The sequence below is a fragment of the Pithys albifrons genome, chromosome 8 (genome assembly GCF_047495875.1).
Source record: "Pithys albifrons albifrons isolate INPA30051 chromosome 8, PitAlb_v1, whole genome shotgun sequence".
NCBI classification, from domain to species: domain Eukaryota; kingdom Metazoa; phylum Chordata; class Aves; order Passeriformes; family Thamnophilidae; genus Pithys; species Pithys albifrons.
Genome location: NC_092465.1, coordinates 6,810,803 through 6,832,144, shown reverse-complemented (window position 1 = coordinate 6,832,144; position 21,342 = coordinate 6,810,803). Strand labels below are relative to the sequence as shown.

General features: G+C 44.8%; 2 protein-coding genes across 12 annotated transcripts in view; both read left to right on the top strand.

Annotated features, from left to right (window-relative positions):
• The window catches only part of R3HDM1 (R3H domain containing 1), a 46,844-nt gene extending 43,597 nt beyond the window's left edge, over positions 1 to 3,247 (top strand). For 10 of the 11 annotated variants that reach the window (XM_071562805.1, XM_071562801.1, XM_071562808.1 and 7 more), the window contains 3 exons: positions 84 to 163; positions 917 to 1,001; positions 1,964 to 3,247. In XM_071562805.1, the coding sequence (XP_071418906.1) occupies positions 84 to 163; positions 917 to 1,001; positions 1,964 to 2,295 (497 nt within the window). In that variant the 3' untranslated portion in view covers positions 2,296 to 3,247. The remainder of the gene's footprint in view (positions 1 to 83; positions 164 to 916; positions 1,002 to 1,963) is intronic. The other variant, XM_071562804.1, reaches the window with a different exon arrangement.
• Positions 3,248 to 6,937: 3,690 nt separating this feature from the next.
• On the top strand, positions 6,938 to 21,161 carry UBXN4 (UBX domain protein 4). The gene is made up of 13 exons (XM_071562327.1): positions 6,938 to 7,140; positions 12,111 to 12,213; positions 13,048 to 13,076; positions 14,076 to 14,194; positions 14,754 to 14,922; positions 15,361 to 15,463; positions 16,895 to 16,949; positions 17,042 to 17,206; positions 17,964 to 18,091; positions 18,884 to 18,986; positions 19,317 to 19,448; positions 19,786 to 19,994; positions 20,539 to 21,161. The coding sequence occupies exons 1-13, from the start codon at positions 7,062 to 7,064 to the stop codon at positions 20,675 to 20,677; spliced, it is 1,533 nt and encodes a 510-aa protein (XP_071418428.1). The 5' UTR covers positions 6,938 to 7,061; the 3' UTR covers positions 20,678 to 21,161.
• Positions 21,162 to 21,342: the final 181 nt, after the last annotated feature.

Genomic DNA, 21,342 nt, shown 5'->3' with positions numbered 1-21,342 from the left:
TGTGTGACACAGACAGTGCAAGAGCAACGTGGAGGAAGATTTCATGTAACAGAAAACCCCTTCTAATTACCTTTCTCTTTAAGGAGATGCCAGATACCCATTGCTTGGCCAACCCCTGCAATACAATCCATCTTTATTACGTGGACAAGTAACAAGCCAACAGGTATTAAAGAGAACAATCTCTTGGCGACAATAAAAGATGTTCAGGACAACCATTGTAACCACCCTGAACAGGGGATGTGTTACTGCACTAGCAAAGTAATTGAGTGGAAGGTGTTTGCTTCCCAATCGGTTTTTATTTTGTTCTTCTTTGTTGTGTTAAAAGAAAAAAGTGAGAAACATTTGTCTGAAATTTTGCTTTTAGGCACAGTGTAAATTATGGAATTTTTTTTTATGTTAAGCTAATTCCAAAAATCTGAAGGACCCTTTGCTAAGGATTTTTCTTTTATTCAAATAACAATTTAAAAAATAGAAAATAAATGTGGGTATTTCTAAACAAAGAGTGGGGTTTTTTTCTTATAAGAAAAACACACCCAAACTATTGGTGTTAGCAAAGTTAAACTCTTGCCATCTATTTAATTTTTGGGACACACAGCCCCCCTGCCTCTGCCTTGCTCAGTTCTACCCAGTGTCAGCTGGAGGGTGTGATGGCTGGGGCAGGGGGCAGCTGTTCTTCCTGGAAGATTTAAGGGGATTTTTTCCCCATCCCTTCCTTCTGAAGCCAAGGATTGAATGTGCCCAACTGTGGATTACAACACTCAGTGACTAAAATTGAACATGGAAGTCTTTTCTGTGCCATGGTAGTGCAGGTTATTTTCCAGCTGTTCCTCTGCAATGCTTTTCCCTGAGCTGACTAGAAATATTAAGGTATTAATGCAGTGTCACTAAAGTACATTATTTATGTCAATCTTTGCAGTGTCAGCCTGGAAACAGACATGGAAACAGGGGAAAGAAACCAGCGAAGAAGGCGGCGTCAGCAGATCTGGGGGCAGGAGAACCAGGTACAGGATGGCCACTGACACAGTCCTGCGGGACAGTGAGCTGGGATGGTGAGCTGGGAATGCAGAGGAGAAGCACAGGTGAGAGAAGGGCCAGAAGGAAGAGCAGTGGGACAGAAATGGACGTGGCAAGCACTGCGAACACGAGAATGGAGCAGAAAATGTGATTTGGAGAGAAGGGAAGAGGGAGGTTAAATGAGAGAAGTGTAGGAGAAAAGATCCCAGAGAAGGTCAGGATTGGAGAGTACTGAAAGGGAAAGAAGTTTATCAGTTTACTGGACATACATTCTATTATATTGTTACATTAAGTTTTAGTTATGGGCACTCCTGCGTCCTTTTACTGGCAGAAGTTAAATCAGAACTAACCACAAATTATTTGTGTTTTTTTTTTTATCTTCCTATTTCCAATATAAATAACCTCATTAATTTGGGGACATAGTAGATCTACACATTAGCTTCCTGGAGCTGGTAGATGTCATACAAATAAAACCTGAAGCATCTACTTTCTCACCTTTACTGGAAAGAATTTTTGCTGCAAGTGTTACCTCCCATCAACTCTATTAGAAAAAAATTATTTCTCTGTAACACTGCATTTTACTGGAGAGGATTTTTTTGAGTCCAAGCAGACTAGTTTTTCTGGCATGGTGACGTGTGAGGGGTTACCAGGCAATGCCAGTGAGATGCTCTAGTGAGTTCTGAAACCTGCTGCAAAATGAGTTGGTGGGTTTTTTTCCCTTTCTATTCTGAGGACCTTCTTTGTATGCTCAGCTTTTATGTGCACACTTGTGTGTGTAAGCAGTGCTAAGTGTGAAAGCAAAAGGCCCTCTGGAATATCAGGAATGGAAAGCCTGTGCTTTTGGTATCAGCCAACTGGAGATACAAGTATGAAATAACTCATTTCCCACTGTGTGTTGTTTCATTAAGTACAACGACCAATTTAGACTCCCTTGTTTTTCTCCTTTCAGTTGTGGGAAAAGTCCTAGAAATCACTGAGCTGCCGGAGGGCATCACACGTGTGGAGGCCGAGAAGCTCTTTGGGGAACTGTTCAAAGTGGGAGCCAAGATCCGGTGGCTGCGGGACGGGCAGTGCCTGCACCGGCGCGGGGGGGACGGCGCCGAGCCCCCCCGGCCCGGGGACTTGGCCTCCACATACACGGTCCTGGCCACCTTCCCCTCCATGTCGGCGGCGCAGAACGCGCTGAAGAAACAAAGCAGTACCTCAGTGGGCAAGTTCAGGCTGAGAACGAGCAAGAAGCACTACGACTTCCACGTCCTGGAAAGGGCGAGTTCGCAGTAGCAGTTCCGTCGTGGACACTCGGCCTGTACGTCCATGTTCTCCCCTCCTCGGCTGGTTTGATGTCGTGGGTTTCTGCTCTCTCACAGAGACTCCTGGAATGTTTTGTCAGGTGACATTTCCATTGAAGAATAAATAACCCGATGAATCCAGCAGGATGAAGACACAAAGTTACAGAGTTAATCCCAGACAGCAGCAAGGAATCACCTTTGCGACAGGCAGCTTTCCAGAGGGAATGCTGTTGAAATGCCCCTACTTTTATAGTAGTTTTGTTTTATATTTTTGAAATCTTGTATCAGATCCAAAGTTCTATTGTACAGCAGATGTTCATAAAAATCCATATGCAGATTTGTATTTTATAATCCCTTTTCACAGCCAGCACGCAGCTGTCCATTCCAAGGCAGGAACCTGAGGATTGGTAGAGAGGAAAAGAGAACCATTTTCAAAGAATAACATTCATTTTCTAGCAAACTACTCCAAATCTTCAAGTTAACCTGTTCCTTGTCCCTTATGGTTACTTTTTCTTTGGGTTTTCTTTTAAGTAAAAAAAAAAAAACAATTTTAGTAATGTAACTCCTTAGGTGGTCATTTTCTACTGCAATTCACTCAAACAATGTCAAAAGAAATTTCAAGGCTTTACCCTTGAAGGATTTGCTTCTGATCCAGCAAGTTCAATAATTACTTAAAGGGGAATATGAATAGGTTACAAAGAATATTCACTGAATCACATTTTAATATTTCTTTTTAGCAAAAGTGTGAAGAAACTGTGTCTTCACAGGTGACAAAATGTTTGCACTTTAATTGTGTCCCCACAGTATGGCTCTCTTTCTCTTCACGCTAAGATAACTGTGTTGGTAAGTGCTGGAAACCTTTTTAATGGTTTAAGTTTTCATCATTTGCAGATGCTCACTGGACATTAAAGATTCCTTGCACATAAATGAAACCTTTTTTTCAATCTGTGTAATTTGCAAGTCTGTACAAGTTGTGCTGATGCAAGCCTTTTTCAGTTCAAGAGAATAAATGTTTACAAACACAAACCCTCCCAGTGCCTTGTTTAAACCTGGGGGAGTCTCCTGAATCCTGGATGAACTCACAGCAGTGGTTGGGACCCCTTTCAAGTCACTTTGTAAAAGGTGCATTTGTAACTTCTGGAAGTGGAAACTCGAGGTAAATGTTGTGTTTAAAAACATCTTACAGAGCAAAGGTAAAGAATGAGAGTGCCTAAACCAGCGTTAATTTTCATCTTTTATACAAAAACATCCTATCCCTGAGCAACCAACCAACCATGTGATGGGGCAAGAACAGTCTTAGGCATGTTCAACTCTTGAATCCTTCCTGTGATGAAGTACTTGGAAGAAACATGAGAAAACTTGACATTTCTAGGAATAATGTAGCCTAATAAATTGGGTTTGTGGGACTTGGTCCTGCAAAATGTTGCAACAAGTATTTACCTGCACTGAGATGCTCCCCTAAACAGAGGGGAGGATGTTCAGCTGAGAGCCCCTGCCCCAAAGGCAAATTGCTCACCCTGACTGCTCTTCCACAAGGATGGTCCTTGGCATGTGAGTCCTGTGCTGCTGCTTGACTGAGAGGATGTTTCTTCCTGCTTGGGCTGCCCTGCTGTTGTTCACTGCACCCAAACCCAGGGCGGGAAGAGCCCCAGTTTGTGCCATTCCTCTGCTCCCAGCAGCAGAGGGAACGTGACTGATGCCCACACTGTGTGGCTGCCTCTTGCTGATTGCCATGCCAGGTTCAGATTACATTTAATGCTGTAAAGGCAGCCCCCAGAGTGCAGGTCTGCAGTGACAGGTGTCTCAGCCCAGCAGGGCAGCTGTCTCCAGAGTTAACACATTCCACACGATTTTTCCCAGGTGTAGAAGGGGGGTCGATGGCTGTGAGAGCTCAGATCCATTCTCAGCAGCCCGAGGACTAAATCTTGCACCAAATGGAACTGTTCCCAAATGTTACTTGACTGACTTTCCTAAACTCTCCCTGTAACCAGAGAAGAAAAGGTAATGCAAGGTAAGCATGGGCAATGCAATCCGACCAGTGGCAGGGGAGGGATACACTGATCAGGAACAAGGCCCAGGAAACAATTTTTATCAAGTAAATTGTAAACTTGAATGCAGATTCCCCTAGAAGAAAAAACTAGAACATTTAATAAGTCAGTTGTTTTCTAATCCAGAATCCAGTCCTTTCCAATTCCTTTCTGGTCATCCTCTCCGAGTATGTTTTTCTGGGTGTTGCACAGGAACAGTCACTTTTTTGGTTTTGATCTGGCTGTGCCTGTAAGAACCACAAGGATAGAAATAGCAGAAGTGTCAAAGGCTTCCGCTGTCCACAGTGGGCACAGAATTCAAGTATTTCCACTTGACAGTCTCGTGTATTCCTGATTTTGTGTGTTTTCACACTGTCTCTTGTGAGTGAACAGGATGCAAACTCCTCTAACCGAGGCTGTTTGTACCTTCCTGCCTTGTTCACTTCGGCCCCTTTCGGTTCCTTTAAGCCACACAAGCCTCGGCAGAGACTGTGCAAAACCCCTGGAACTACATTTGTTCCAGAGACTTGGATCATGGTCTAGAGAGCAAATAAATGCACTTTATGGCATGAAATCAACGTACCTCAAACACATTCCCAACTGTTCCCAACGCCTCCTGCAGTGGATTTGTCAGGTTGAAAGTGGATCTTCTCATGCAACGTGGCTTCCAACTTAGGATTTCAAGTAAGATGCAGTAGGTGCAAACTACAGTTGTTGGAAATGCCATGAGAATTAGTGCAACACACCCAAATTCCTCATAGAGTTTAGGATATTACCACACCTTACAACCCAACTCCTCCTCTCCTGCACGTGGGTAAGAGACATCTCTTTGATCAACTCAAAAAAAGAAATAGCTTAATACCATCCAACCTTTGGCATTGCCCTTAAATGTGTCGTGACATGAAGAAAGAAAACACAAAAAACCCCAAAACAATAAAAATAACAATAATAATAAACCTCAGAACCGTATTTGAGAGGTATTTCTTTAACAAACTTGCTTCTGCAATACAAAATGTGTGTGCAAAGCTTACCCAGTGAGCAGGATTACTGTGACATGTTTTCCATATGCTGCATCTTGAGGGAGGTAAAACCAGTTTTTGTATGTTATCAATGGCCATTTGCATATTTTTCACTCTTGGTTTGCATTTTTTATTTTCATTATTCAGTGAGTTCTCTAATTAAGCTCCAGGTTACACAGCACAAGAGTGAAAAGCTTTCCAGGTGAGATGGTGTTTTTTGTCCTTCCAGTGTTTGACAGAATCTGCCTCAGCAAGTTGTCCACTGTACAGTCACAGTCCTGGTGGTGTTTCAGAAATACGGGAGTGGAGCATTTTATCCAAAATGTTACTACCAGAGCACTTGAAATAAACTGTGCTATCCTTCTATGATTCTGTGACCTGGGGGTATTTAGCCTGGAGAAGAGGAGGCTCAGGGGAGACCTCATCACTGGTCGATTCGGTTGGAAAAGACCTCCGAGATGATGCATCAAGTCCAACCCTTGGTCCAACTCCACTCCCTTTCCCAGATCATGGCACTCAGTGCCATGGCCAATCTCACTTTAAAAACCTCCAGGGATGGGGAATCCACCCCCTCTCTGGGCAGCCCATTCCAATGCCTGATTACTCTCTCTGTAAAGAATTTTTTTCTGATCGCCAACTGAAATTTCCCCTGGCAGAGCTTGAGCCCATCGTGCCCCCTTGTCCTATTGCTGAGTGCCTGGGAGAAGAGACCAACCCCCACCTGGCCAGAACTTCCCTTCGGGTAGTTCTGGACAGTGCTGAGGTCACCTCTGAGCCTCCTCTTCTCCAGGCTAAACACCCCCAGCTCCCTCAGCTTCTTCCTGTGGCTGGGAGCCCGAGGAGCCTGGTACCAACCCCTGGCACCGCCTCTGAGATATTTACATGCACTACAGAATCAGAGTCAGCCGAGCTGGGAAGGCCCTCTGAGATCGAGTCCAGCCTGTGACCAAAGACCGCCGTGCCAAACACACCAGGGCCCCGAGTGCCGCATCCAGTCCTTCCTTGGACACCTCCAGGGATGGTGACTGCACCGCCTCCCTGGGCAGCCTGTTCCAATGTCTCATCAGCCTTTCTGTGGGGAAATTTTTCTTTACATCCAACCTACACCTCTGCTGGTGCAGCTTAAGGCAGTGTCCTCTCGCCCTGTCACTGTTGCCGGGGAGCAGAGCCGGACCTGCTTCTAGCTATACCCTCTGCAGGACGTTGGGGAGAGCGATAGGCTGCCCAGAGCCCCCTTTTATCTCAGCTGAGCCCCCCCAGCCGCTCCTCAGAGCACTTGTATAAGCGAGGCCCGTGCTCAGCCTTCTCTGGGCTAAACATGGCTGAGCCCCGTGTGCCGGCCGGACAGCACTCCCGGCCCTGGGACAGCATCCTTGGCGCTGGGACAGCACTCCCGGCCCTGGGTCAGCATCCCTGGCACTGGGACAGCACTCCCAGCCTGGAATACACCCTGGCCCCGCCGACCGGCCAAGATGGCGGCGCGGCTGAGGGCGGTGTGAGGGCGGGCACGCCCCGCCCCCCTGCGCGCGGCGGCCAATCAGGCGGGGCGGCGCCGTGGCACGCGCAAGCGCGCGGTGCGGTTGGCGCATGCGCGGCGCCCCCTGTCGCCCCTCCGGAGAGGCGGCGGGTCCGGCTGTCCGGTCCGGCTGTCCGGTCTGTCCGTCCGGTGTGTCTGTCCGGGCGCTCCGGCCGTGCCGCGGCCCGGCCCCACCATGTGGTTCGGCGGCTCCGTGCCCGCCGCCATCGCCGCCGCCAAGGAGCGCAGCTCCGTCTTCGTGGTGTTCGTGGCAGGTACGGCGCGTCCCGGGCCCTGCGCCGCCCCCGCCGCCCCGTGCTGTGTCAGCCGCGGCCCTGCCCCGCCGCTCGCCCGGCTCCCTCTGCCGCGGCCCGGGGCTGGCTCTGGTGCTTGTGTCCCTGCTCTGCTCCGGCAGCGCGTGTTTCGTAACCGTGTGCCGGCGGAACCTGCCCGGCCCCACAGCGCGGGGCCTGCGGCCTGGAGGGAACCTGGGCTGGGCAGCAGGAGGAGGAATTTCTTCACAGACACTGGAATGGGCCGCCCGGGGAGCTGGTGCAGTCACCGTCCCTGGAGCTCTTGAAGGAAGGACTGGACGTGGTGTATTTGACACTGTGGTGTTTGGGCTCGATGTCCCCAGAGCTCCTTTCCAGCCCAGTTGATTCTGTGATACTCTGTGATTAGGCAGGCTCTTTAATTACTTCTTGTGCCTCTTTGTATCGGTGTGCGTTGTTTCCTTAGGTTTTACTCTTGCCTTAAGTGGTCATGGCTTGACGATTTTCAGGTGCCTCACGAAACAACAACAATGTTAATGGTGTGGCTTTCCTCGGGAACTGTTGAACCGAGGGGTTGGTGTGGATTCTGGGAGAAGTTCCCTCCCAACGGGGATGTGACCAGGAAAGTTAGTGCAGTTAAGTTCCCTCGTTGACACAGCTCTCCCTATACTTGGGGAACAGCATTTTCTGCAGGATAGTAAAGATGTTAGAAATGAAGGTCCTCTCACGCTCCAGATCACCCCTGAGGAGGAAGAGGCAGCAGAGACCACGTGTGAGGAACTGACTGCAGGACGGGTGGGGAGGTTTGGTTTTATTTCTCATGATCATTCTCTGAGTTTTGATTAGTAATAACCTACATGAATTTTCCCCTAAGTCGAGTCTGTTTTGCCTGTGACAGCAGCTGGTGAGTGATTCCCCCCCTGCCTTCGTCTCCCACCAGCCTTCCATCCTATCCTCTCCCCGGCAGTGGCAGAGCAGCTGAGAAGTGCACATTATAACTTGCTTCCATTATTTTTTATGAAACTAAAATTACACATAAATCAGGACCTGTTATATGCTGATACTGACTAGGTGGCTGTAGGGATATGTGGATGTGTAAGAGATGAGTTTATGGTTGCTGGGATGTAACCCAATTTTGTCACTGTGATGTGCTGTGAGGATTTGTTTTGTTTGTTCTTGCGAGCCCTGGGAAAGGGAGAGTGTTCCTTCAGTGAGCCATATCCCTGCAATGGAATAGCTGGAGAGTTCTGCCAAGCCCTGGGCCCCCCAGGCACCGTGGGATCAGGGCAGGTGAGCTGTGGCAGAGCTGATCATGGAGCAGTTCTGTTACACGTACTGGGAGCTGGGAAGCCCAAGGACTTACTTTCTCACTGTGTGTGGAAACAGGTGTGTTTGAAGTGCTGAAAGAATACCCTGTTTTTATGTTAGCAGAGGTTGGGTTTGTTGTTTGGGTAAGAAGATCTTTCAGACTGCACAGTGATGGTAACTTTGGGCCTTTGGACCCTTCCCATTGGAGACAGGTATTTGAAAGCAGCTCTGGGCAGGATAACCACGTTTCAGCAGCATTCAGTGTTTCTGCTTTGGTTTGTACACTTCATCCAAACAGTGGCTATGTGCATAAAGAAAAAAAATCAGTGAGAGAAATTGAAAATATAAATTAACTGCAGTTTTGAGGTGGCCACGAGTGCAGAACTATCAGATACAGCCTTGACAAAAATGAGTGAGCTCTGGTAGGTCCATCTCTGGTTTCTGCCTTCATCTCTCTGCCCCTCACTCTTCTTCTTTGCACTTTACATTCTCTCTGGAAAATGAGAACTGCATTATACTTCCTGCTTCCAGAATGTTTTCTGGTCAAGCAAGGAATAACGTGGTTATTTATTTTAAAAATGAGATGGTGTTTGTGGCTGCAAGTGCCTGTTGTTCGACCAGGTTTCTCCTTTAATGTTTTGGTTTGCAGCTCAAATCCCAACGTTTTTAGTTCAGTGTTTGAAACCTCCAGGACGTATCGTTGTGTTGCAGTGGTGTAAGTGTGTTAAAGATCCTGCTGAACTGCTGGGAAGTTGCAGTAAAAGGGATTGCTCCATGGGCTCCAGAGAGCACAAGGTGAAGCCCGTCTGCCTTAGGAAATGGATTTTAATTAATTATTAAGGTGAGATGTTAACTAGAGGCCTCTGTGCACAGCAGGCAGGGCAGTTGTTTGGGGAGCAGATGGGTTACTTTGTGGCATCAGTTAATTGCCGGCAGGAATTTCCCTTTGCTGCTGCACAGGGAGAGAGTATTCCTGCAGGGAAACAGGTCTGGCACACCTGGATACCAAGGGAGGGGCTGGAACTGCATCAGGAGGCGGTTGGGTTGGGTGTCAGGAAAAGATTCTCCCCCAGTGTGTGGTGGGCACTGACCAGGCTCCCCAGGGCAGGGGGCACAGCCCCGGGGCTGCCTCAGCTGAGCGAGTGTTGGGACAAGGCTCAGGCACAGGGTGTGACTCCTGGGATGGGATGGGCCTGTGCAGGGCCAGGGGTTGGACTGATGATCCCTGTGGGTCCTTCCAGCTCAGCATTATCTGGGATTCTCCTCCCTGGTATCCTGTTGGCAGCTGTTCTGTGGATGGCTTTGTAGCCTACAGAGTTGAAAAATGCCTTTCATTCCTTAAGTTATTAATCTAAAGTTCAGTTGTTTGTTTGATACGAAACCTCCTCTGTTCTGGTTGAGGTGTTTAAGGTTATTCTTTCCACAAGTTAGACACGTTCTGATCATGAAAATACCAGGCCACTCATAAAAAGTGCTTTTCAGAAGGGGGATGGTGAAAATAAAAAGCTTCAGGATAAAAATATTTGTGGGTTTTTTTAATATCATTTGTAGAAACCATCCTTCCTTTGGTCATAGCTTTATTTTCTTGATTTTTATTTTTTTTTAGAAAATGGTGGTTTCCAGTCATAAGCCATTTGTTAGTAATTTGTAACCAAGATGTATCAAAGCACTTCCCAAGATAAATAAGTGAACTGATGCAGAGGAGGAGGAGGAGGAGGTGAACAGCTTCATGTCCTGGCTTTCTGGCATTTCCAGAATGGCAATCCTTGCTCTTACTGAGCAGTTATGAAATGTTGGACATGGAAAAGTCAGCTGGGCTTCTCTCTCTCCTTCTGAAAGGAATACACTTTTCTGTGAGGAGCAGGGGAATTGAAGTCTTTGACAACCTGTGATGGTTTTGACTAAGTTCCTTGTACAGGAAATAAATTATTGCAGAAAAAAGTGATATGTTGATATCTGAATTTACCTGACCAAATTTAAGAGATGAGGAAGTGGGGCTGAATTGTGCACAGATCATTCCACTGAGTGAAATAAAGTGTTGCTTTGGTTTGAGAAACAAGAAATCTGAGAGTCTTGGGAGCTGGAATTCTGAGTGGTTGTGCTGACTCAGTGTTTAGCAGAATTATGAGTTATGGCTTGACCTCCTGACCTTTCTGATGTTTTTCCTGTGTTTTCATCCCAGGATATAATTACTACTACCTGTAATAAATGAACTTAACCCCCAGATGAGAAAGGGTTATCAAAACAAAAAGATGTATGAAAGTAACTATGCCTTGGGTAGTCACAATATTAATCTGTGCATCATGGCCCAGAGCTTTATAAAATGTGAGTGATCAGCGTTTGCATTCACAGGTCACATCTCCCAGACTGTCTGTGAGCAGTCTCTGCCCTGTCTGTGTCTTTCAGCATTCCTTTTCCTACAGCAGTTGTTTGTGTGGAAAAGTTAGTGTTAGGCAAGCATTTAGGTATTTTTAGTAGCCTAATCGGATGAGCACATGGCCTTTTGAAAGAGGGTGTGGGGAGCAGCTGTCTCTGAGGGTGGGGACACAGAGGAGCCCGAACTGCTCGAGGCAGAACAGCTGCAGCCACTGCCCACAGTTGGGAGGGGGCACTGACAGCGAGAGGAAACGTTCCTAAAGAAAGTAACCTCAAGATTTGGTTACCTCTGCAAACTAATAGGCATAGAGGTGGATACTTTCTTACTGGTCTAATACTTCCAGGGAAAAGTTGATACTGACAACCACTTTTTCAACGTGGTTATATTTTTGATACGTGTCTCTCTGAGCAGCCTTGTGTCCAGACAGCAGCACTTCACTGGGGCACTCCACGTGTAACTCCTGGTCTTACCAAGTCAAAATTCCTGCGTGGAATGGCAACTGGGATGAACAACAAGTGGTTTGTTGTTGTCACTGAATAATGGACTACTGTGCTGCTGTGCTTGTGACTCAGATTCTTCATGAAGTCCATTCCAGGCTACTAGGAAGTAATACAGAGGGAAGATAAACAAATGGTTGCAGGCCAGGGTACTTGTTGGAAGATGGTTAATATTGCTCAGAATTATTCACTAACCCACATCCCCACTGAACTGGTGCTTTGGAAGGTAATTATATGACTGACAGGTTTCATATGACTAAAATAACACTTCTGAATCTGTGGCCCCAGAACACATTTTCAGTTTTTCTTACCCAAGTAGCTCCTCTGTTTCTGTTATTCCTGTGCCCCTCACTCCTTTTCTTCCCCTCCTATATCAGGAACTAGAATGCAAAACTGAGATACAAGTAATCCTGCAAATAAATGTTTCTTGGTTTGTGTATTTTTTTCAACACTGTCAAACTGTGAAACTTTGTCTGCTGAATTATGTATTTCCAAGGAGTGGAGAACACAGTTTTACCTGTCAGCAGCTGGTGTACCAATATGTAATTAAATTTTTGATGAGGGGTAAGTGGCTGATAGTTTTGCCACGTTAGGAGGTGAAGCTTAATGTGAGGGAGAAGCAGTGGTTCCCTCTGTGCTGTGGGATCTCTGTGCAGATTATTATGAGGAGCAAAATTACCAACTGACTTGAAAATAATTGTGTTTTTCGAAGGTGATTCCCAGCAGTTGAAGCAAAGCTGGAAACAGCAGTTTGGGTGGGTTGAGCTTCTCACGTGTGTTGTGTCCTGCAGGTGAAGATGAACAATCTACTGAGATGGCTGCAAGGTGGGAAGATGAGAAGGTGACTGAGGCTGCCTCAGATGGTTTTGTTGCTATTAAAATCGACACCAAAAGGTTTGAGCCTATTCTAATTCTGTCACTTACACAGCCTTTCATTGTTGATGGTGAGAATAAGAGGCTTTTGAAGTCCTCACCCTGATTAGAAGATAGTGTAAGATAGTTCCAGAGCATAAGTGAATTCAGTGCCCCTGAAGCCTCTGAGCCTGAAAAAATGTCAAAATTTACTGTTGTGTTCTGCAGATATTTATTGTGTATTCCAGTACTAGTAAAAGAATGCTTGGAAGTTGTCCTTTTTCAACAGGAGGAGACATGAAAGTGCTATGAAAGAAGCTGAAATCAGAATGAAGTGCTGGAGGCAGTTCTTGATTTACCAAGTTACATAATGAATTAAAAACCTCTCATGAATTCAGAAAGATAAAAATCTGTAAAGCCCCAGAGAAAATGTGTTTGCCTCCATTGTAACCTACAGAATAGAGAAGCATTGAAGTGCCTGGGTAAATTACTCAGCTATTTTAGTTATGTTTGTGTTCCAGTCCATGTGCACAAAGTGCACTGACATTTCCCAAAATGGTATTATTTTGAAATGCTCTATAGACATTTTATTAGATTTACTCTATTATTGGTGCTCAACAGACTAGATTTCTTTTTCCTGAGTTGCCTTAGCACTCCTTCCCTGAATCTGATGTAGCCAACTGTGATAACCAGGGATTGTCACCATGTCAACACTTATGCAGAATGTTAATGAGAAGATGCAATGCAAATTTGCTTTTAGTGTTCTCTCAAGTATTTAAATAGTTTTGTAGGACAGTTATTTTTATGATGAAAGACTTAATCTGAAGTTGCTGCAAAGTGATTTTTCCTCCTAAATGAATCTTTTCTTTCAAACAGTGAAGCATGCCTGCAGTTTTCTCAAATTTGTATCCTTTGAGATCAGTTGAGATGCTACAATATGATTACAGATAATTGCTCTGCACAAGTTAACACTGTACTTAAGATAAATACTTGCAAGCAACATTATTGAAAATACTTATTATGGCAGAAAACTATGCAATGAATTGCAGTTAACAGAGACCATCTGTGTATTCAACTTGCTGTCAGTTCTTAGAGAGTGAACAAGCTGGGGGGGTTTCTGTTCATCCTGTGTGATTCTCTAAATAGAAAATTATCTAAAATTTATGTAATCAGAATCAGCATTAGCAAACAGGCAATGCTTTCAATTATTGGCTGGGGCTCTGAGGTGCAGGGGAGAAGAGCAAGTGTGGGGGTGACATTGTGTGTGTGGATGTCTTAAGGTCTGAGGTGAGTGATGAATGCATCCTATGGGGGTGACAGTGTGTGTGTGGATGTCTTAAGGTCTGAGGTGAGTGATGAATGCATCCTATGGGGGTGACCGTGTGTGTGTGGTTGTCTTAAGGTCTGAGGTGACTGATGAATGCATCCTATGGGGGTGACAGTGTGTGTGCATTCATCAATCACCTCAGACCTTAAGAGGTCCACACACACACCGTCACCCCCACAAGCAAGCAGTGGGCAGGGCTCTGTCACAGACCCAGCTGTGGGAACATCTGCCTGCCCTGAGCAGGTCACTGCATACAGTTCATGAGTTCTGTGTGGGATTCACAGCCAGCCTGGATTCCCTCTGTAGAGAATTCATTATTGTCTGCTTAAGATGTTGTCTCACACTAAAACAAAATCTCTCAAGTCAAAGCTAGAAAAACTGGAGAAAAACATTTTGGCTTAAACCAGTACAAAGAAAAGAAGAAATACTTATCACTCATGTGCAGTGCCAGTGTCTTTGCTTCCTTCCTCCCTTGGCACTGACAGCTCAGGTGGAGGGGAGGGCTGTGCTGGGAGCTCCTGTGGGAAGGGAGTTTGCTTTTCCCTGCTGCTCATTGCCCTTAACTGCTGCTGTGCAGACCCCGTAGTGTGTGTTCCATCCAGCTTTTTTATAGGAGACAATGGAATCCCTTTGGAAGTCATTGCTGGCAGTGTTTCTGTGGAAGAGCTTGTTTCCAGGATCCACAAAGTTAAACAGGTAACACTCACTGACAGGCTGGATCTCTGAGTGATGTGGGTGTGCTCAGGACAGGTGATGGCCCTGAGGAACTGGGAGTTACTGGTTCCAGGTCTTTCCAACAACAAAACTGCAACTTGGAATTCAGAATTCATATTGGCAGGTTAGAAGCACCGTGCCTGAAGTGTTACATGAATTTTTGTCTCACAGATTGGTTTAGATCATGTGTGTAACACCTGCAGAATTGAAGAAATGTGTCAAGGACTCTAAACTGGAATGACACACCAATTACTCTTCAGCTCATACATGGTTTTGTAATATTGTTCTATAATGTGGATTTATAAAATCATGCTATAGAATACAATATAAGTGTAGATAGTTTCATCACTTTGATTTCAAGTGCAAGACTAAAATTAGGAAAATCTGAAATGCATGATTGCACCATACTGAACAATATGTGATAATTCTAGTTTTGTATTTTCAATAGGTCTGATTCTCCACAAATAGTTCAGTCCTGACTCTTGAACCTGTGAAAATGTTTAAACTTTCATAGCATCTGTTTTCCCCCCCAATTTCTTAGATGCACACAGTGAAAGGGCAGCCTTTGGAAAATGGCAGCCAGTCATCTGCTCCCTGTCCCTCCTCCCAGCCTGGTGCTGCTCCAGAAAATCCACAGCCCAGAGCAGCAGAGTCCTGTAACTCTCCTGAGCCTGCTGTGCCTGAGACAGCAAGACCTTCCACCAGTAATGGTGAGTGTTTTGGCACAAATGCTTGCTAATTTGCTTTGGAAATAGTTTGGGTCTTTTTCTTAAAAGAAAGTTTCCTGTGTACATGGTAGTACCTAAAAGGTAATACATTGTGGGCTCACTGAGAACAAAACTGGGTTTTCCAGAATGCTTCTTGCAAGTCCAGAGGGAAGAATAACTTGCCATTCTGCTTAGTTTTAATGAGTGAGGAATGGTTTACAATGCAGTAAACAGTGTGTCTGCTTTCCTGAAAAAGGATTCAAGTTTTTTTTGGGATCATAACCCAAACCCAAATTGTTGAAGGGGAGTGTAAGTAGCAGAACTTTGTACTTCCTTGAGATACCCTTGCTGCAAATTATGGCATAGCATAGTAATTTTTATTATAAGAAATATGTCTTTATTTTTTACCTTATGCTTTATCTTCCTGTAAATCCCTTGAAGATGGAGCAAACCCAGCCCAAGCAAGCCAGGAAGCAGCTGGTTCTGCAGATGAGCAGGTGAATGATGCTCAGCCTGTGAATGATCTTACACTCAAGGTAGAAAGGTGAGTCTTCTTTTGCAGGCTGCCTAATGTGTTGTCTGTTTCCCAGAAGGTTTTGTTGGGTTTTGGGTTGCTTTTCTTTAACAAGCAGCCTTAATTACAGGACTTTGGTGCTTACTCTGTTGTCATCTGGCAAACACTTAGGTTGTCTCAGTTTTCATTAGATGTCTGTGACAATATTAGGCCTGAGACTAAACCAGCTTTTAACTTAATCTCATTTTTCATGAAAATGAGATTACTCTGAAAGAAAGAGGTAATCTGGAAAACTGCAAATGTTCACCTTTGATAGAACTTTGGCTTTGTGTAGAGATGCCTTCTTATTTCTTCTTCTTGTCTATTTGATGACTTTTTTTAGTTGAGGGATATTAAAAAAGCCAGAGGAATCCTATTTTGAGGCTCTTTTGCTTTGATCAGTGAACAGTAATGAGTTTTAGTATTTTGAATTATGGTAATCAGAAACATATGGTTAGAAACATAGTTCATTCATTACATCAGTTGTCTTTAAATACAGGATTTTGTGTATAAACTTGTTTTTCCTAAGACTGACACTATTTGAAATATCACCTAAAAATAGTTACACATATTTAGCAAATGGGATTATTTATACTGCTAAAATACATTTTAAATCTTTTCTTCATATCAGTTTTCTTCCAAAGTTGTTGGACAATAGGGATGATTTTTACTTAACACGGTTAAGACAATTAAGTCAATTTTAATATAAATATCAATGTTGCTTTTAAAAAAATGCACTGATCTTTATGTACAAATCTGGCATAATTTATCTGCAGCATTTTTTAAGGGGCAAAAAGAGGCCAAGCTCTGTGGTAACTACCACTTACTTTTTAAGAAAACAGCTATCACACAAACAATACTTTTCTGATTATTTGACTTCCCTTGTTTGGCTGTGCCTGCCCTTTCCTCAGACTTAAATTATGTTGGACTGTTATTGTCACTCTGTATTAACAAATTTACTCTGTTTTTTTTAAGTCATTCCTATTCTGAGACATTTTTCTGGATAGCTGAGAGATGCCTGTGCATCTGTGTCAGTGCTGTGTGTTACTTTGTGCCATTTTAGCAAGTGATGTGCACAAAAACCAGATGGCTGCAGTGGCTCAGGAGAGACAGAGATTTGGTCTTTCTGGTACCATGGGTCATAAATAGTAATTGCTTATTGTATGTCTACCTAAGTTGGTTCAACAGTGACAATATGTAGGATTCTTTATTTACTGAATGTAAAAGGACAAAAGGATGTGTTAGAACCCCAGTGGAAGTTGGAAAGCAGGTGATGAATCCCCCCCTGTGTTGTATGGAAGGTGCACTGGCTGTGAGTGGGTTACAGGGGTATTAGCTCTGTGCTGCAGCTCATTGCAGTGTGTTCTGCCCAATTAGCATCTTAAAATAGTGCTGAGCCTTTCACTGTGTTCTTAAACTCAGGTTAACGAAAAAGCTTGAGGAAAGACGAGAAGAGAAAAGGAAAGAAGAAGAACAGGTAACACAAAGATGTAAAACCCTTTGCAGGTTGTTTTATGCCCTCTTGTCCAAGTCCATTTTGGGGTCCAATTTTTATGTCTCTGTATTCAGAAAGAAATTAAGAAAGAAATTGAAAGGAGAAAAACTGGTAAAGAGATGTTGGAGTACAAAAGGCGGCAGGAGGAGGAAATGACGAAGCGCCTGCTGGAGGAGAGGAACAGGGAGAAGGCAGAGGAGAAGGCGGCCCGGGAGCGCATCCGGCAGCAGATCGCCATGGTGAGCTCAGGCTGGGGGAGGCCCTGCTGCTCCTCTCTCACCAGCGCTGCCCTGCAGTGAAATGATACATTCCCTTTCATGAAACCTCGAGAGACTGTTCCTTTTCTGTTTGCGGTCCTGTGGCCTTGTGTTGTAACAATTTCTGTGTTTGGAGTTCATGTGACATTTCCTGTGGATAAAACGAGACTTCTGTTTTCGTGTTCATGGTGATCTTTTCTGTCTGAACAAACATAGTAAGCCATATTGCTTGGGCCTAGTGGAGAAGTATCATTTAGACATAAAAATCATTGCAATTTTAGCATGGCACTGAAGGAGAAGCACAGGGAATAGTTAACTGTAGAACACACACAAGAATGTGGGGAGGATTATTTTCTAAGTTTGTACATATGTGTGTGCATATATGGATGTAAACAGTTTGGAACACCTGTAATTCTTCACCATGACGTTTTGCCATTGTGTAACTTGTAAGATTTTTGCCTTTATCTTCTCTACAGTGTTAAACTTGCATGAGAAGATCATCTATTAACAACTGGCTGTGGGAAGTGACTCAGTGGGAAGTGTGTCATCGTGGCTAATGACACAAGACTGTGCAGTTTGGCAGTGAATAAGTCTTTGCAGCCCTACTGTCTTTTCTCCATATGCTCTGCTCCTGTCAGTGCAGTTGGTTCATGAGTAGAGATCATGGCTGGTTGTTTTTATGAATGCTAAGCAACAATTTATGGCAAGAAATGAAGGTTTCTCTTTGACCCCTCTGCAGGACCGTGCTGAGAGAGCAGCTCGCTTTGCAAAGTCGAAGGAAGAAGCAGAAGCTGCAAAAGCTGCAGCTCTTCAGGCCAGACAGGCTGAAATAGAGGCCAGGAAAGAAGCAGCTCAAAGAGAGCGAAGGTGAGTTGCTGTAGAGAAACGAGTACATATTTCTGGGGAGAAACATAAACTTTTTAAGAGATTTAATATGTATCCTAAACTATTGACAACATGTTGCCATATTACACTATTTAAATAGTGACATAAAAAGTTGGCTTTTCTAGCATTTATTCGTAGCTGTTTACTGGAACACGATGTTCTCTGATAACTTCCATCCTTTTGACACTGGTGATTATGAAGCACCACCTTTTCTTGTGTGTTATTTGGGTTAGATAAGAGCTTTTTCTGCCTCATCTTTGATTTAAATACCACTGGGCTGGGTGTGGGACTAGATAAGGTAAGAATGTGAGTGGTAAATGACTGGACAGAATGAGTGATAATGACAGCAGTGCTGGGGAGGGGGAGCTGATACAGCTGCCTGGCTCTGTGCTGGGATTCTGGAGGCTTGGCTGGCTGATCCAGCTGCATGGCTCTGTGCTGGGATTCTGGAGGCTTGGCTGGCTGATCCAGCTGCTGGGCTCTGTGCTGGGATTCTGGAAGCTTGGCTGGCCCAGCACTGCCCCTGGCAGAGCTGCCTCCTGCTTTGCCCAGCACTGCTGTCACAAGAAGTGCTCTGACCTGTAGACACTGTGTATGGAGTTATGGTGGAGGTGCACGGTGAGAGATAAGCAGTGATTGAATCCAGTCCTGCCACCCCCCTGCACTGCCAGGAGGAGGGGGACTGTCCCTCTGCTGCGTTTCAGTGCTCCCAGACTAAAGAGTGTGTGTCTGTGACTGTTCCCGTGCTGACCAATCCTGGTGTGTGTCCTGCAGTGCAATAGCCAGGATTCAGTTCCGCCTCCCTGATGGATCTTCCTTCACCAACCAGTTCCCATCGGAAGCACGGCTGGAAGAGGCCAGGCAGTTTGCTGCACAGGTACACTGGGGATGGTTCTCTCAGCTACGTGCTGGTTTTGACTTGGCGTAGCATCAATTAGTTGTTGATTGTGGTGGAGTTGCCATCAGCTCCTGTTCCTGCTGAGGGCTGGAAGGAGGTTTTGGCAGCACCAACTGCTCTTGTGTCACTGCAGTGTCATTAGTAAGAGACAGAGACATGAAGGATTTTTCATACCCTACTATAAAGATGCCTGATAGTTTGATAAAACACTTGGAAGGAGATACACAAGATCTACTGGACTGCAGTTGCTTCAAAGTGGGCAGTCATAAATACAGTATAACTAAAGTATTTTCTGTCTGGTTTTCACAGACGGTTGGTAACACTTACGGCAATTTTTCACTGGCAACGATGTTTCCCAGAAGGGAGTTTACCAAAGAAGATTATGGAAAGAAGTTACTGGACCTAGAGTTAGCACCCAGTGCTTCAGTGGTGTTGCTGCCGGTAGGTGTTGGGTTTTGGTTGGTTTCATTTTTCACTGTACTGCAGACAGCAGTGCTGGGGCTGCGGTATTTGCTGGTAGGAAGTCCTGATACTACTTGGCTTGAATTTTGGGCTCTTCTGTGCCTAAACAGCTTGCAAAATTACTTTAGCTTCTCTCAAGATTTATTTGGAGAAGTTTTTGTGAAACAGGCAAATGGTGGCACAGATATCTGTCTAATGTGTAACCAGAGGAGTTCTCTTGTCTCTGCTGAGTTGTTTCTGAATGATGTGTGAAATACTCTGTCTATAACAGTGTGACTTTATATCTGAGAAATGTGCTTGGTGTGTTCATGCCCAGGCGGGAAGACCTGCTACTTCTGTTGTCCAGGCTTCAGGCAGCGATCTCTGGAAGTTCCTGGGCACGATCCTTTACCCCCTCTTAGCGGTTTGGAGATTCATTAGCAACTTTCTGTTTACGAGCCCACCCCCCTCCCAGCCCGCGGCGAGAGCAGCTCATCAGCAAGACCGTTCAGCCCCTTCAGCGTCCAGCAGCATCGAGCAGAGCAGGTGAGCCCCGCTGCCCAGGGCAGTGTCTCAAGCTGCTCGCTGGAATTGCTCTAATCTTGTGGTGGGGAACTGAACTTACAGAGTAGGAAAGCACTGGTTTGCAGTCATCTGTGAATAGGGAACTTGGCTGTAAGGGCAAAGGGGCTTCACTTCAGCTTAGTGTGATATTTATTACTTCAGATAATGTGTTGAAAATGAGATACCAAATGGTTATGGTTGAACAAGAAACTCAAGCAGCTGAAGTCTGATTTTTGACAGGTTTTGTATTGCCTCGAGTGTGAGATCTCCCCTGTACCAGGCAAGCTGCTGGGTGGAGCAGCCACAGCTTCTGCAGTGCCAGGGAATTGAGATTCTGTCAGTTTGCCTCACTGCTAAGTGACAAATGTTCTCCTGGGTATTACTTCCCAAGGAAACAAAGGGATGAAGAAAACTTACTGGGGATAGGAGCGGGAAGGATCCATGACTTGTGTTTATTGCATTTGCTGCTTCTCTGGTGTAGTTGTTGCTGGGGACGTCTCAAACCTGGCTGTCATTTGTGCCCTAGGCAAGCAGTCAGGAAACGAGCACTGGAGAAGCGGGGGGAAGACTTCAAAAAAGAAGGCAAAATATATAGACTGAGGACTCAAGACGATGGAGAAGATGAAAACAATACTTGGAATGGAAATTCTACACAACAAATGTAGTTTTGAGCAACGGCAGTAATTATCTGGCTGCTTTTTTTTTCCTTCTCTTATTTGATCTAAGTCAACTAAAGGTTCTGGACAAGTGGGGCTTATTTTCCACTGACTGAATTACTTAATTCTTATTCCTGTGGTGGAGTATGGAATGAAGTCACCTATGTAAGAAAAATCAAGTAAGTTCAGCTGAGACTAGAAGAAAAAGAATAAAAAGACTGAAAACCTCCATCAGCTTTCATCCTTATTCCCCTCTGCCATAGAAAGGCACTTTTTAATCTATAAATATTCTGCTATGTGAATCTAAGGGCCAGATATATTGATATAAAGGTCATGGTAGACAAGGACTGATTACAATGAGGGTTTCAGAAGCACTATAAGTAGCAAATCAGGTAACTAATTTATGTTTAACTTTTTTCTTGCTTCTGCAACTGCAAGCAAAACCTTGTAGTTTTTAATTCCCTAAGCACTCAATAAACTATTTTCCAGAAAACATCACTGTCTTGTGAAGTTCCTCGGAAGTTCTCGTGCCACAGGGAAGCAAGCAGGGTCATGCACTGGAACTCGAAACACTTTGATCCAGTTTAAATAACCTTGCTGTACATGAAATAAAGGAAAAGGGGTAAAAACTCAATCTGTACAGTTGCTGCACTTGAACAGCACATTCTTCTAAA

Excerpts from the sequence above, each read along its gene's own strand:
- UBXN4 (XM_071562327.1), top strand. The coding sequence starts at position 7,062 with ATGTGGTTCGGCGGCTCCGTGCCCGCCGCCATCGCCGCCGCCAAGGAG. Across the intron at positions 17,207-17,963 it reads TCCGGCAGCAGATCGCCATG|GACCGTGCTGAGAGAGCAGC; the intron begins GTGAGCTCAGGC and ends ACCCCTCTGCAG. Across the intron at positions 18,987-19,316 it reads CCAGGCAGTTTGCTGCACAG|ACGGTTGGTAACACTTACGG; the intron begins GTACACTGGGGA and ends TGGTTTTCACAG.